This window comes from Rhea americana, unplaced genomic scaffold (genome assembly GCF_003343005.1).
Source record: "Rhea americana isolate MKP2758 unplaced genomic scaffold, rheAme1 scaffold_176, whole genome shotgun sequence".
In the NCBI taxonomy this organism is placed as follows: Eukaryota; Metazoa; Chordata; class Aves; order Rheiformes; family Rheidae; genus Rhea; species Rhea americana.
In genome coordinates, this window is record NW_028185883.1 from 788,683 (window position 1) to 805,030 (window position 16,348).

General features: G+C 38.3%; 1 protein-coding gene across 3 annotated transcripts in view; it reads right to left on the reverse strand.

Annotated features, from left to right (window-relative positions):
* The window catches only part of ITGB1 (integrin subunit beta 1), a 46,978-nt gene that overhangs the window by 5,646 nt on the left and 24,984 nt on the right, over window positions 1-16,348 (reverse strand). For 2 of the 3 annotated variants that reach the window (XM_085301395.1, XM_085301393.1), the window contains exons 5-16: window positions 15,866-16,036; window positions 15,323-15,561; window positions 14,600-14,755; window positions 13,222-13,317; window positions 12,309-12,398; window positions 9,658-9,798; window positions 9,338-9,540; window positions 7,108-7,346; window positions 6,227-6,449; window positions 4,790-5,022; window positions 2,602-2,768; window positions 1,709-1,789 (exon numbers count right to left, since the gene is read on the reverse strand). In XM_085301395.1, the coding sequence (XP_085157521.1) occupies window positions 1,715-1,789; window positions 2,602-2,768; window positions 4,790-5,022; window positions 6,227-6,449; window positions 7,108-7,346; window positions 9,338-9,540; window positions 9,658-9,798; window positions 12,309-12,398; window positions 13,222-13,317; window positions 14,600-14,755; window positions 15,323-15,561; window positions 15,866-16,036 (2,033 nt within the window). In that variant the 3' untranslated portion in view covers window positions 1,709-1,714. The remainder of the gene's footprint in view (window positions 1-1,708; window positions 1,790-2,601; window positions 2,769-4,789; window positions 5,023-6,226; window positions 6,450-7,107; window positions 7,347-9,337; window positions 9,541-9,657; window positions 9,799-12,308; window positions 12,399-13,221; window positions 13,318-14,599; window positions 14,756-15,322; window positions 15,562-15,865; window positions 16,037-16,348) is intronic. The other variant, XM_085301394.1, reaches the window with a different exon arrangement.

Genomic DNA, 16,348 nt, shown 5'->3' on the forward strand with positions numbered 1-16,348 from the left:
AGTCGGGTTTTGTGTATACATACAAACCTGGATACAATCTTCACAATGAGTGAAATAGGAGGAAAGGGGGAAAACCTTTCTGGAAAAAAGTACATTTTGYGGTGAAATGGCAGCACTGAAGACACTAGACCCTGGAAGAGTCATGAGGGAGGAGGAAAGAACACAGAATGGAAGTTACACACCAGCTGGGCTGTTAAGATGCTGGTCCTACATGCAGCAGAGAATATGCAAGTGAAAAGCAGAAAAAGAGATAACAGACCCTTAACCAGATGGACTATGTGAAATGTTAGGATGGAAAAAACTTAATTTTCTCTCCAAAATAATCAGCTCTGAGAAGAAAAATGTAAAGGACCTGAATGTGGTCAGAGTGACAAGCAAAATAAACATTTTTACAATCAGTTCTGGAGAGACTGGTAAGTGAGGTGACTGTAGAAAGAAAAGGAAGGATATTTCATTAAGCAAGAGCTCAGAATGCTTGACAATGTTAATCACAATGAAGACAGATAAGGAGTTCAAATACCCTTAACTCCTGCTTTCTCCACTCATTTTTCCTTTACAAAATCAATTTTTGAGTAAAACACTGAGAYAGCAGACAGAATAAAAATGGAGGTTCAGATCCTTGCCTTTCACTGGCCCCTACAAAAAACCCTTTGAAATTTAAACAGATGTGTTGCCTTCTTCACTTTCTCAGATCCCACTTTCCACCGTGATCTTCTGTACCTCTTGATACTCTTCTGACACCTTTTCCCCTAATCATCCTCCCTTCCTCACTCCTTCCCCATCAACTGAGAAGTCCAGGGGACGGGGAGAATACCTAACCTAAAGCACACAAGAAATCCCTCGCCAAGACCACCGAAGATACCCATTCCCTCTGGTTTACAGACTTGCTCCTCTGCATGGTGTGGTTTCTCCTTGCTGTGTGTGATGAGAACAGAAGCCAGCATTTCCTCAAGAACTGTGAGGTGCTCAGTCAGTTTAGAAGGGACTAAGAAATCAGAGGAAAATGTAACTGGAGGGGATGGGAATACTTCCCCTCGTACCCTGCGGAGGCCCCCAAGCTGACTGAGATACAAGGACGATGACATTGCCAGTTTCACTAAAACTGGATGGAAGAGTAAGATGAAGTATCAAATCAGTAAGGTATATGCACTTCRCAGTTTAAATATAGGCTTGTTCTGTGCTAGGTTAGTATGACAAAGCAGTTAATAGAAATCTGTAATGCTGCTCTGAGTGTTTCCAAAGTTAGGCTAATGAATATATTTATAGGCTAGGAAATCTAAGGAGCATCTAAAGCAGCTTTGCAAACATACCAACTTCAAGCAAACTGACTGCCAGTTTGAAGAAGTCACTGACAACCTCCCCTCACCTGCCACCTCTGGGCTTCTCAGTCCAAAGAGCTTTTCTAATTCAAAGAGATTTTTATATACGTAAAATATATATATCTTCAGGTAGCTCATTAAAAAACCCCACACTTGTACAATAATTTTTAAGATGCTACTTGTGATATTAGTAAGCAAGCAATCTTGCTGTCAAAACAAATGAAAAATTTTCAAGCTGCATTCTGTAAAACCCCAGAATCAAAGCAGCAGTAGATAAACTGAGCAAGACTCAAACTGTGATTAACAGACTGTGACATACAGTGAGTTTGAAAAGTAACATGAAAAGAAAAAAAAAAAAAAAAAGGAAGAAGATGAAAGAAAATACAAACTGAGACTTAGAGACCAGCTTTACGTCCATAGTTTGGATTCTTGAAATTGTTAATAGGGCTCTTGTATATTGGATTTTCTTGCTGAAGTAAAAAAGATGGTCAGTGTCGAATAATTCAACAGGAAAAAAGAAACATTGTCAACTATCACTAAAAAAATCATGCTATATGTACACAAAAGTGTTAGTATTTTTTTTCCTAGTGTAGAATGAATTAATTTAATCTTAAGAGAATAAATAAAAAATATTTGTATRAAGCACACATGGGCTTTGATTTCTACAGAACAGCAGGGAAGGGTTTTGATTAGCAGATTCCTAAATTTTGCCCATGGAGGGAGAGAGCCTGTCAGTGTATGTAAGTCTAAGGACTACAGGCTTATCTATCTTAGGCAATTTTCTGTTGACAAGGGGTTGGGAAGATTTCAACACACCAGTACTATCTATGATTTTGTGACCAATTACTGAAATCTCCCAACCAAATTTATATGAATATGTACAAGATCTCTTCCACAAGCATGAAATTTTCTTCTTCCTTTCTTACAGAGTAACTTATCTTCTGACAGAAGCTGTATGTATTTTAATTGTATGTTGTAGAGTGTGATGCAACTGCAAAGCTGAACTATTCTGTCTTCATCACATTTTCTCCCTGGTATTTTATTTCAACGTAAATTACTACTCACTTTTATCACCAAAGATGTACTTCTCAAAGAGGAGGATTTTTTGCGATTGGTAACAAATGGCATATGTTTAAAAACAGCTTAAAATAAGGTTATTTCTGTAATCCAGTTTTTTGCCCTATAGAGAAACAATCTGAAATACTTAAGGCACATGAACAAAAGTCTTATATTTTTCCTTAACTACTGTAACTTTCATACAAGTAAAAGCCTGTTGACTTACCGTGTCCCACTTGGCATTCATCTTCTCCTTTTCAAATTTAGCAAACTCTCTTCTGTCATGAATGATCATTAATAGTTTCCAAATCAGTAATAATGCAAGTCCAATAAGAACAATTCCTGCAACCACACCAGCTACAATGGGGATGATGTCAGGGCCACTGGGGCATTCTAGGGAGAAAAGCAAGTGAAACATGATTTTACAAAATGGTACAGGCAATACATATCCAGATGCTTTTAAAATTGTATTTTGTACTAAAGGCAGTATTTGAAGCACCGGAGATATGCTAATACCATTTTCACATCATGAATAAGGCTCAAATAATATAAATACTGGAATTGATACATCCTGTAGTTATTTTTCCAGCTTATTTTTCAATTCTTTTAAATAACTAGCAATTATATTTTCAACAAGCAAGAGCTCTTAGTCAAGATGGTGCTGGAGGGATAAACTAGTTAAGACTACAAATGCAGATTAACAAAATAGTCCTCACATACCATATGAATAGCTTTACAGAAAAAGGATGCTTAGTTTTACTTCAGACAGCTGTATTTATTACTTATCTCTATATATTAACAACTAGCACTTTGCTTCTGTGAGATAAGATTTTTATGATATTTCCTCATCTTGAGAATTGATCTCTGCTAAATTTAAAAAAGAAAAGCACTTCGGTAAAAGTATCATATGCCTTCAAAATAAATGAAGTACATGTTCAAAAATAATACAGAGGAAAAGCGATTTAAAGCGACTGGCAGATAGAAGTAATAGTTCTCTAAAATAACCCCCAAATCTTTCATTAATACAAAGTTCTCAACAATCACGAATGGAGCGAGGACTTTTGTAGCGCTCAATGCACAGAATGAAGCAATCGGAAGCAAATAAATGTACCTCCTGCACTGTCAGTACGAACGCTGCTGCCACACAGGCTGTAGACTCTTAACCTTGGCAGCTGCCTCAAGTGGGGAAGGATCTGCCTGCAATCCTTGGGGAGCCCCTGAGGAGCAAAGACGGGCTCCATCGCTGTATGAACAGCTCCACCTCTTTGGTGAGATCTGCATCGCACTAAATTCTGGCGCCTCCTGGTGCATAAAGGCTTCATTCAACTCGACTAAGCCAACAGACGTTTATACGTGAAGCAGAATCAACTCCAAATGGATAGTGTATGTGCTGGCTTGTCCTAAAGATCTTGAGACCCATCTGCTTTTTATGTTTTGGACTACATTTTTTCAGAACTTCAGAATTTAAAACATTCTTAAAAGAAGCCATATCTATTTTTAAGAGATACTAACTACCAGACTTGTACTAAGCTGATCACCTAAATGACCAGTTCCTGAAATCCCATGAATAGAATACAGCTCTAGCCTTCTCACACACTAATAAGGTTATCAGGCTTATAAAAGTCAGAAAACCACACATTACTAATGTGCAAGAACAGAGCTTCTGCATCATTAGATGCAATGTCCAGGGATCTGAATTAGCAAAATTTCTGGTAAATAAGTGGGAAATTGTTGATCAAACTATAGGTTTGTCTACTCTTGTAGAGTCTTTTAATACAACATACTCAAGGAGAGCTGACTATTAAGGGCTTAATATTAACTAAGCAAAAGGCTTTTCAGACCTATTCTTGAAAGTAACTGAGCTACGTAAAAGCAAAAGGCTTTTGAAGTCAAGCAGTCTGCACCACAGACAATTTTATTTTCCTGTGCAAGGCTGGTTCCATTTTATTAAAGGACAAAAAGAAAATTGAAAAAAAAAAAATTGACACCCCCACCCCCAACACACACCCCACTGCTTTAAACCTGTAAAACAATCCCAGACAAAAAAAAAAGTATCAAAACTTAGGTATCTAGGATTTGTTACAGGATATGTAAAACAAGCAAAAGTATACCAAATGGAAACATGAAATACTTGTTCAAGTTTACATATCTGATTTTTTAAATTTACTTTAAACAAAATCTGTTTCTGTCAGTCTAACAGGCTTCAAAAAAATGGATCTAAAGAATTAAAAAACCCTAGACCTGAAAGTTTTTATAAAGCTACTCAAGTCCAGACATCCACAACTCACAGTCCAGGTGAGGTACTAACTCTGAATGTATCTAACCACATCAACCAGAGCTACCTTGTAGAACATGGCAACTGGAAGAATTAATAACAATGGTGAAGGGAACATAGACAAACATCACATTTATACCTGGGGTTTCCACCACATGGACATTGGCTTCACCGTTCGAGTTGACAGAGTACGTGAAGTAGAACCAGCAGTCATCGACATCCTTCTCTTTGCAGTGAGACAAYGGATCAGGCTGTCCAGGCTGCGGCAACTTGTCTCGACTTTCTACCCGTGTCATGTTGAAATACATACATTCCTGAGAACATGTTTCCTTCTTTTCTCCCTTATTGAAGGCTCTGCATTGAACACAGTCCCTGTGGAAATAAAAAMCAGAGCAATGCTTTTAAATATGTGCACAATAGATGTGTAATATTTAATTTAAAGAAATAAAAATCCTATTGCCATAAAGGTCAGAAAAAATGAGTAAATAAAGCAACATATGGCTTTTGCAAGCCAGAATGTTTATGCACCCTAAGATTAACAAAAAACAAAGCAAAACAAAACCCTTTTACTAAAAGTCTCTTTCACTGAAGAACCCACAAACTTCAAAGATAGATCAAAATCTGCAAAGCAAAGAATACTAAAATTCACAACATTCACCAGCTAAAATATGAATACTGTCTCAAAGACGGAAGTATAGGAACAGGTGATACACAATGAAAAGATATCTGAGACTGGTGAGTTAAGAAGAACAAACTGAGTAACAAACCTTACAGTGCRGTATCACCGAAGTAAAGCAGACTGAGCAGGATTTTTATAGTAAAAAGGAAAGGGCCCTRAAAGGCAGCTGCACAGAGCTAGCAGTCACTGCAGTTGCTAATCACAAACTTATTTCAAAACGTTTCCATGCAGAGTATCCCTAGTTTCCAAAAGCCTGGCATTCCAACTTTATTGGCCCACATCTAGATTTAATGTTCAACTTTCACAATCATGACTTCTTTCAATAGGTTTTTAGAATGTAAGTTTTGAAGCAATATAGAACAGGAGTTTTTTAAAAAAAGCTTAGTTGAAATTTTAAATAGTCTGAAAAAAAATTAACGCGATATAGCTATACTTACTCTTGCTRCATTCATTTCAAAAGGCCAAGATACTACCTTACAGTCTGTCGTATTACAGACCAGTGTCCCCTCAAACTCTGCAGAATGTTGACTGCTGACAATCATATATGAATAGGGGAAGACTGAAACCTGCCCCARTCAATCTGAATGCCTAAAACTGATTTAACATAAAGTACACATTTCTGTGTGTAAYAAAAAAGGGCAGGGGGAAGAATTTTAGTAGTAATTAGTCTACCTGGAACTAATCAAAATTCTGTGTTAGTAATGTTTAGTTTGTAATTCTTAATTATTCATCCAATCACTTCTATTGTCCAAAGGTATGATACGGTATCTCTACATTTCAGAGCAGAATAAAGCCTAGTATCAAGGCCTTCATTTTCAAAACTGTGCATACATAAGTATCACAAGCCCCAATATAAAGCACTTGGGAAACTAGAGACTTGACTTTACAGGTACTTACTTGTGCTCTGCACAGACACCAAGGCAAGTCTGACACATTTCACACGTGGGGCCTTGGAATTTGGGATCTGTACAGTTACAAGTTCCACATTCACAGGTTCCTCTTCCGTTGCAAATCTGCCCATTAGATGCCATACATGGAAGAGTATCCAAAGAGCAATCACAAGCACTGCCAGTGAAGTTGGGGAAACATTCACACACTCTACACTTGCAGATACCATTTCCTGTATATTAGAAAAGTATTTCAATGAATGAAGCTTAACATAAAACATGCAATCTGTGACAGTAAGAAACAAATGCTTATTGCTTTAGGATAGAAACATGGAAAGAAAACAACACTAAGGAAAGCTGATCAAGAACAGTATACTGTGATGGCCATTCCCTGGGAGTGGACAGCATCAAAGTACAGCTTCAGTTATACTCACACAGAGGCCCTGATTGCTGSTGTCTTTGAACATACCATGACATAAGCTTATAAAACAAGATCCAAAAAGGTAGCGAATGCAGTATCAACTTAACTTCACAACACAGAAAAATGAACCACCTTGGTCTCCCTAAAACACTATTATTCTGCTGCTGTAATTACTAYGACCTCATTCACCCCACAAAACTTTATGCTTTGTAATAAACAGCAGAAGTCAAGTTCATTGATGTCATACCTTAGAGCTGTGATTCAAGGAAGATGAAATTTGAATTAACATTCTATATTCTCATGACCAAAGACAAATGAGTGTTCTACCACTAGGCAAGTGTTTTCAATTACTATAAATCTGGGCATATTCCCCTTTCTCTGTTATCAAGTAGCTATGTATTTTTAAGCTACAGACAGACTTGTAAATTGCTGGTCAGTTTTTCCTGATGAAAACTGAAATAATTTCTTACCTCCACAAATCAAACCATTCGATCGATCACAGTTGAAGTTATCACATTCGCAGTATTTGCCAGAATACACTTCATTGGTGTTTTCTCTTTTCTTGCATACACATTGCCCACAAATGCATTCTCCATTGTTACTGCATATTTCCGTACTGTTCTCCCTCCTACAGTAAGCATCCATATCCTCACTATTCACTTCATCTGTACTACACTCACAAAGTCTTCCAATACGTCCTTCATTACAYCTGCAAGGTAGAAACACAACTGAAAGTGTAAATACAAGTATTGTATTGCATATAATAAAAAGACTGCAAAAACAGCGCAGGTAACRAGAGCAATAGTGACTATTTTCACAAGGAATTTTTGAGTTCAATTTTAAAGCAGATTCCTAGCAGATATCTACCTAGCAGTTCTTGGAGCTGCTGGAGATAACTGGACTAAGTTGTTCCTATGCTGATTATTTGTTCCAGGTGAGAGGCTAAGTGCCACCACCYCTAACTAAATTGCCATATAAGCAATACTAATGGGCTCTCTAATGTGACAAAACAACAATTACTTTTAAGCAGCAGTGACTTTACATTGTAGCTGCTGTCATCTCTCAAGGAAAAAATTTCCTCCTGAGCAGCAGTTAGGCATGGGAGATGATGATCTTCAGAGTTGCTAAGCACCAGCAAATTCAGATGGCATCTCTGGGGCTCTGCTTAGATGGGTCTCATTATTAAGGTTAAAATATTACAAATCAATTGGCATCATCAGAAACAACTGACTGAAGTTATTGTCAGGTGTCAATCAGAGGTAACGCTTCCATCAGGAAGCTGCTATTGTTGCAAAAAGCTGTTCTTATCCACAGGTCTTATGCCTTATGTGAAACCACAGGGACACTAGGGACAGTGATACAGAGCTCAATAATTCTTCTATGGGCAAAGATAATTTTGCTTTCTTTATTTCAGCAGAGTACAAAAAAAAGACAGTAAAATGAAGCAATTTAAGCAGTGTTTATGGCCCCAAATGGCTTACTCCTCAATTTACTGAATAATAGGAAGGTAGGGAGCCTTACTCTCAAGTCCTTCCAACATTCAATTAACTCCTGCCATCAGCTTCACTAGATAGATGTTAGTCAGTCCAGTTCTAGAAACCCTGCAAGTTTAAAGTCAGCATCTTTTGCTCTATCTTTAATAAAGTCAYGTATTAAAACATGAGAAACAAGATCTATGTTTTTTTTTTTTCAATTACAGTTCAGTGAGCAGGACAAATACAGCTTTCTAAAAATCTGGATTTAGTTTTCTTAGAGARGTACTACATTTCAATCTGCTCTTACCGTTCTCCTTCTCAAGGGTTTCCAAGAAGAAACAAGTTTTTATTTTTGCTGTAACTTTCTTGGAAAATAACGGCTTCAACCTGGACTTACTAGGTTGATCTTCAGTCTTCTGAAATACTAAGATTTTGCTTTACTTTCTTTGTGTGTTATTCCAGAAATCCAGTATCATTTTACTTTATTTTCAAATATATAATGAGGAGTACATTTTTAATCTAATGCCTGTGATAGGCAGTAATGAAAATGGAAATTTCAAATGCTAAGTATAGAAAAATTTTATATATTCTGAAGGATTTAAAGCTATATACAATTACAAGGAACATTGTAGTATGGCCCCAAAAGATTACAAATAAAGCAAGGAAAAAAGATTACAGAAGTAATTCAAATTAAAAGGTTTTCGTTTTACTACCGTTGACTCTTCCCTGGTATGAAACGATTGGTGAGACTCTGAATAGGATTTCCTACCAAAAAACTAGGAAGCTTTCAATTTTCTTGAGATCAGCAACCTTCATATTTGAAGGACAAAATTAGATCAATACTAACACTTGCAAAAATATCATAAACTGCATCCATTCATAATGCCATAATTTTTCCATACTACATGGATCTTAAAATTAAACTAGGAAACAGAAAATCAGTAGAAGGTATGTCCTTTAAAGGACAGGCTCAAAAGCACATTCTAATTCTGACTTGTACAATAGTACCAAACTAATGAACAATCCTTTCAATTTAGACATATGGATTCCTTACAGAAGTAAAACACAACAGCAAAACATCCTAACGTAAATAGAGTCATAACATTAATTCTTGTCCTCTYACTCACAAATATTAAAACGAAACAAATTAACTAAGGAAACAAAGGTTTTGCTCATATTTCCCCTTTTCAAAAACAAACAAACAAAAAAATGTCTGCTTACTTACCTGCATGCACCACATTCAAATGTTCCGTTTCCCTCGTGGCAGGCTGGACTATTAGCTTCTCCTTCGCTTTGACACAGACATTCACAGACGAACTGAAGATTGATTTCCACTTCTTCGGTGAAACCCAGTGGTTTAATTTTAATTGTTTCATTTTGTCCTTTCTTTGGACATTCATTAGCTGTTACACTAATCTCAAATTTAACCTGCAAACAAAATTAATCCAGCACCACATTATTAAAAAGTTTTTTCTATACTATTAAAAAGTGTTGCATATTTTCTGTGAATTTTATTTTTGAAAGCAGTAATATACTTCAAGTTACCTCATCTCCAATTGAAATGTTAGAGCATTTTCTTCCGTCTTCTTGTGTGTCATTCACACCATTCTTGCAGTAAGATTTATAACTGATTGTCACTCCTTTTGGTAACTTACTGTTCTCTAGGATAACCTCTGAAGAAAGGGACTAAAACAAAGGTTAGTTATTAGCTAACTTAAAATGGAGTTGTAGAAGTGTTCTGCKGAAGAAAGACATTTTACAACTATGCACASTCTAGGTACCAATTGCAAGCACATACTGGAATTAAGAACACCAATTCTGCTACAAGCAGAAATGAGGATGCATTTGCCTTGGAATTCATAGAATAGAATCACAGAATCAGTAAGGTCGGAAGGGACCTCTGGAGATSATCTAGTCCAACCTCCCTGCTCAGCAGGGTCACCTAGAGCATGTTAGACAGGGTTGCATCCAGGCAGGCCTTGAAGATCTCCAGAGAAGGAGACTCCACAACCTCTCTGGGCAACCTGTCCCAGTGCTCTGTCACAGTGAAGAAATTCCCCCTCACGKTCAGGCGGAACTTCCTGTGCTTCAATTTCTGCCCATCGCCTCTTGTCCTGTCACATGGGACAACKGAAAAGAGTTTGTCCCCGTCCCCTTGACATCCTCCCTTCAGGTACTTATACACATTGATAAGATCCCTCCTCAGGCTTCTCTTCCCAGGCTGAAGAGGCCCAGCTCTCGCAGCCGTTCCTCAGAGGGCAGATGCTCCAGTCCTCTGATCACCTTCATAGCCCTATGCTGGGCTCTCTCCAGGAGCTCCATGTCTCTCTTGTCCTGGGGAGCCCAGAACTGGACACAGTCCTTGAGATGAGGTCTCACCAGGGCTGAGTAGAGGGGCAGGATCACCTCCCTTGACCTGCTGGCAACACTCTTCCCAATGCACCCCAGGAGACCACTGGCCTTCTTGGCCACAAGGGCACATTTCTGGCTCATGGTCRATCTGTCATCCACCAGCACTCCCAGGTCCTTCTCTGCAGAGCTGCTCTCCAGMAGGTCAGCCCCCGGCTTGTACTGGTGCCTAGGGTTATTCTTCCCTAGATGCAGGACCCTACACTTGCCCTTGTTGAACCTCATGAGGTTCCTCTCCGCCCACCTCTCCAGCCTGTCCAGGTCTCCCTGAATGGCAGCACAGCCCTCTGGTGTGTCAGCCGCTCCTCCCAGCTTGGTATCATCAGCAAACTTGCTGAGGAGGCGCTCTGTCCCCTCATCCAGGTCGTTGATGAAGAAGTTGAACAGGATGGGACCCATGACTGAACCCTGGGGGACACCACTAGCCACAGGCCTCCAACTAGACTCCACGCCACTGATGACGACCCTCTGAGCTCTGCCTTTCAGCCAGTTCTCAATMCACCTCACTGTCCACTCATCTAACCCACACTTCCTGAGCTTMTCTAGGAGGATGTTACCGGAGACAGTGTCAAAAGCCTTGCTGAAGTCAAGGTACASAACGTCCACTGCTCTCCCCTCATCTACCCAGCCAGTCACTACATCATAGAAGGCTATCTGATTGGTTAAGCAGGATTTCCCCTTGGTGAATCCATGCTGACTACTCTTGATCACCGTCTTTTCCTCCATATGTCTGGAGATGACATTCAGAATGAGCTGTTCCATCACCTTTCCAAGGATGGAGGTGAAGCTGACTGGCCTATAGTTGCCCGGGTCCTCCTTCTTGCCCTTTTTGAAGATTGGAGTGACATTGGCTTTCTTCCAGTCCTCAGGCACCTCTCCAGCTCTCCATGACTTTTCAAAGATAACGGAGAGCGGCTTGGCAACATCCGCCAGCTCCCTCAGTACCCATGGGTGCATCCCATCCCGGCCCATGGATCTGTGGATGTCTAGCCTGCCCAGAAGGTCTCTAATCCTATCCTCCTACACCAAAGGAAAGTCTTCCCTTCTCTGGACTTTTTCCCCTCACGTCCAGGCTCCAGGATTCCTGAGGGCTGCCCCTAGCAGTGAAGACTGAAGCAAAGAAGGCATTCAGCAATTCTGCCTTCTCTGTATCCCTTGTCACCAGGGCCCCTGCCCCATTCAGTAGCGGGCCCACATTTTCCCTGGTTTTCCTCTTGCTGCTGATGTACTTGAAGAAGCCCTTCCTGTCRTCCTTAACATCCCTTGCAAGACTCAATTCCAGCTGGGCCTTAGCCTTCCTCGCTGTATCTCTACATACTCTGGCTGCATTCCTGTAATTCTCCCAAGTAGYCTGTCCCCTCTTCCACATTCTATTTTCTTCTTCTGTGTGAATTTSACCAAGAGCTCCTTGCTCACCCATGCAGTTCTCCTGCCCCTTTTGCTGCACTTCTTACTCATAGGGRTGCACCGCTCTTGAGCTTGGAGGAAGTAACGTTTGAATATTAGCCAGCTCTCCTGGACCCTCCTTCCTTCTAGTGCCTTAACCCACGAGACKCCACCAATTAGGTCTCTGAAGAGTCCGAAGTTCGCTCTCCTAAAGTCCAGGGTTGCAATCCTGCTATCAGGGTACTTGCTCAGAAATCCACTACAAACATCTTCCTTGGCTACTGCATTCAGTGCTGGCCTGCAGGACTGCCTGAGGTGAGGCGTGCCTCCCTCTCTCCTACTGCCACAACAGCTTCTAAGCAAGAAAAATAAATACTACACACACAAAAATCTGAACTTACATTGTACGCATCTATGATCAGCTGAATCACATTGCTGGAGTTTGAAGACAGTGTTCCCACTGCTGATTTTGGTATTAGATTTTTCAGTTCCTTTCAATATTCACAAAGAGAAAAGGAAAATTACAATCTTTCCTCAGAAGAAACTACAAAACTGTACTATAAATACCTACACAGCAATGTAATACTATAGTGGAGTCAGGATTAACTACTTCAAAAACAAGGCTTAAATGTCATCAGTGGTCTTCACGATTTTTGAAATCATACAAAGCATTACTAGATTAAAGGAAGATATCCAACCTTTTTTTCCACCCCCTCTGCATTTTCACTTTATATTTGTAATTAAGGAAAGCATTCATGTTTTCATAACAAAACTTTCTCTTGCACAARTTAACCACATATACTTCAAGATCATACATAAAAAAAGCATAGTGCATCTAGTGCATTAGAAAGAGGCAGGTAAAAGATAATTTCTAATGGATGGGAAAACAAACAGCCTCCATCATGATTCCAAAATACAGCTAAAAAAGAAAACTATCATTAGGAAAAAAGGAGGAAAAAATATCCACCTTCTTTACTCAATCACTTTTTATTTCACAATCACATCCAGTAGTCTATCTGATTTTAAATATCAGGAATAKAGAGTGCAAAGGACAAAACACATTCTTTCATAACTGTCTCTTCTGATTCAGTGTCCGCATTCCCCTCAGCTATTTTGCTCTAAGTATTCACAAAAAGTAGCACTGCAAAGCTGCTCTCCAATCCCTCCTACTTATAAAGACCTGCAGAGAACCTAAGGAGGACAACATCACCTTCTACTTGGAAAGCACATGCACACTAAGGATCAGTCTGGACAGAAAGTAGAGGGGAAAAGGAGAAAGTACAGTGAAAAGAAAGATGTATTATTTAGCTTTACCTTGTAAACTGCTTGAAATTCTTCAGTAACAGCAAAAATTGTCTGAATATTGTTCTCGCTAAGCTTCTGTACCAAATGAGCAATAGAGGGATAATCCTATAAAAGCAAGCATAAAACAATTCAAATTTGGGGCACGAATTAGAAAACAACCAAAAATATTTTTAYATTATAAATACAAATCAACTTTATAAACACAAATGGCATAAGCTGGCTAGTTATAAATCTTAAATTAGAAAAATCAAACTCTAAAACAAAACAATCCCTGCAAGCAAATATGCTTTGAAAATGTTCCATATATACCCATATGAATATATTTATTTATTTATTTTTAAAAAGAAGGAACTACAATTYCTTGTCCTTTAAAATTCCCAGGTAAAATTCCTAGCCTCAATGTTCTCAGAAAACAACTTTTAAYAGTTTTCCATAAAACTCATCTTAATCAAAACTACTACCTTTTGCACTGTTTCGTAAACAAAAGTTGAATTTGTTTTTTATTGAACAACACTCTCTTAATTTTAAGAATACACGAACACACAAACTTTGCAAAGCTTACTGTATTTACCCCATCCACTGAATTAATTTCTTTACATCTATCTACTTATCAATAAACAAGAAAGTTGAGTTTGCTGTTAAGCACACTTTTGTGCTTAACTGATGGTAAGCAAACTTTTATCAAAAACTTTGCATCATAAAATTTCAAGCAGTCTTCAAAGACCTGGCTTGAAGAGCTCTGTAACTCAGTGATGTTCTTCAATACACCCTGAAATACTCAGAACTTTTCAGAGGACTTCAAAAATGCTAATAAGATGTCAATATTCAAGAAGTAGAAATGAGATGATCCTCATAATTTTTTTGTTTTTAAAAGGCAAATAACTGGGGAGTAGAAATAAACTATAACTAATCAAACCAATGGCAGTAACTATGGTTTCATGCTTTCCTGCTTAATTGCACGGGTGAACTCAGGACCGCATGACAGTTAAAACTTACACAAAATYGATAAAAACAAAGAACAAATAAAAGCCCAAACAGAACACACTCTTAACAGAATTCATGCTAAAATGATTCAAAACAGCTAACAGACTTTAAAAAAAAACAAACAACAAAAAACTTTCAAATGGAGACTAACTAAAGGTACTTCTATCAGTTGAGTCCCAAAGGAAGAACAGAAATAAGTATGAAAAAGCCTAATGAAATGATTAAAAAAAAAAAGGCCAGAGCCACCACGGTTTGCCAGTGAACAGAATGGGTAATTAATCTTAAAGAAGTGTAAAGTTCATCAGATGTAGTTTTCTGAAACTACACTAGATGACTTAATGACTTCTCTGAGCTTAAGCACCACAAAACATTAATTTCCCTGGAAGATGATGTAAAGACTTACATAATAGTGGCTCATTGTGTACATATTATTTTCCAGATGACATTTCCCATCATTTGGTAAAACAATTCCACCAAGTTTACCATCTCCTGCAAAGTGAAATCCAGCATCCGTGGAAAACACTAATAGTCTTGTAACATTTCTCCAGCCAATTTGTTCCTTAGGACACAAACACAGATTTTCAGTATTTTGCACCTTATTTAAAGTAACAGAGATCAACAGAAAAACGCATGAAAAACTGGACACACTTACAAGCAACAATACTGCAAAAACACCGCTCTCTAACTTACATACTTTGCTCAAACCTTAAAAGTGCTTACATTTAATTAAATGTCTGTTCTAAAACATTTGTTGTAGGATTTTCACCAAAGGCAAGAAACATTCTTTCTGAGATTTACTTTGGTCTGTTCAGGTATTGAAAAGAGAAATGAAGAGTGACAGGGCTTTAGAAATCACGCTCATCAGTCCAGGTCTCTAATTTCCCCAAGCCCACTTCTGTCACTACCACGCAGCTCAATTATATAGCACAACATGAGCRTGTGCAGCACTGCAGCAATCTTCAAGTGGAAAATGTTAGGCTCTGAAGAACTATCASGCTTTGCCAGTTTGGTCCAGGTCCATATTCCCAGCGGAGTATTTGTCAGGGAATTGCCATCATAAAACACTAAGGCTGTACTAAAATAATTTTATTTAATAGTGCAGTAAAGAAAACCAAGACACACTTACTCCACAAACTGCAACTTGCATTATTGCATCAAATCCACCTTCAGGAGAATCCAAATTGCCAGAAATGTGTTGTTTACCTACAAGCTCATTGAATTTATTTCCTTCACTGGTAAGGCTGAGCACATTTTTGTAGCTAAATGGACTTGTACAGTTCTGGTCACCTGTACAAGGATTTCTGAGTTTGGCTGGTGTTGTACTTATATATGGCATCACAGTTTTCTCCACAAAAGAGCCAAAGCCTACAACAGAACAACAAAAACCCTGTAAGCTGAGGAAGAGAATTCTTACTTATATCACGATATAAAAGAATACAGATTCATTATAGCTGAACTGACTTCAAAAATAGTCCTCATACTTGTTTATACTCCACYTTCTCCATCAACACCAAGTATTGTTATATTACTCAACAGGATCTATTTCTCAGAAGAATACCTGCCATAACACTGCTAGTTAAAAAAAAAAAAAAAAAAACTTCATATGTAATCATGTGAAAAACATCAGGAATGAAATTTCATTTATTTGGAATATGTGCATCTGTCTTACCAATTCGAAAGTCTGAAGTTATTTTTTCCATTTCAAACATCAGGGCAGTTCCAAGACTCTTTACATTCTCTAAATCGTCCTTCATGGAATAGGAGAGGTCCATAAGATAATAAAGATCTATAGGGTAATCTTCAGCTCTCTTAAATTTTAATGAAAATGTTTGGGGTTCCCCTGTTTCAGAGATTGAACAGAAGCCATTAAACATTCCAGAATGTGTAGGAAAAATAGCATTGAATCAGTTGAAAAAAAAAAGAAAAAAAAATCCTGGATAGGGTATTTCAAATCACTTTGCATCATATATAGGGTGAGAGTACACACACAGCAGGGAGATGAGTTAGTATCTGTCTGAACTGTAAGACTAAACCCTGAGCCTTATGACAGAAATATGTAGTCTCACCCACTGAAACTCTACCTTGAAAAACASTGCAAAAGAATTGCTTCTTCGTAAAGTGAAGAAAGTACTCTCTTGCCTATTACGTGTGA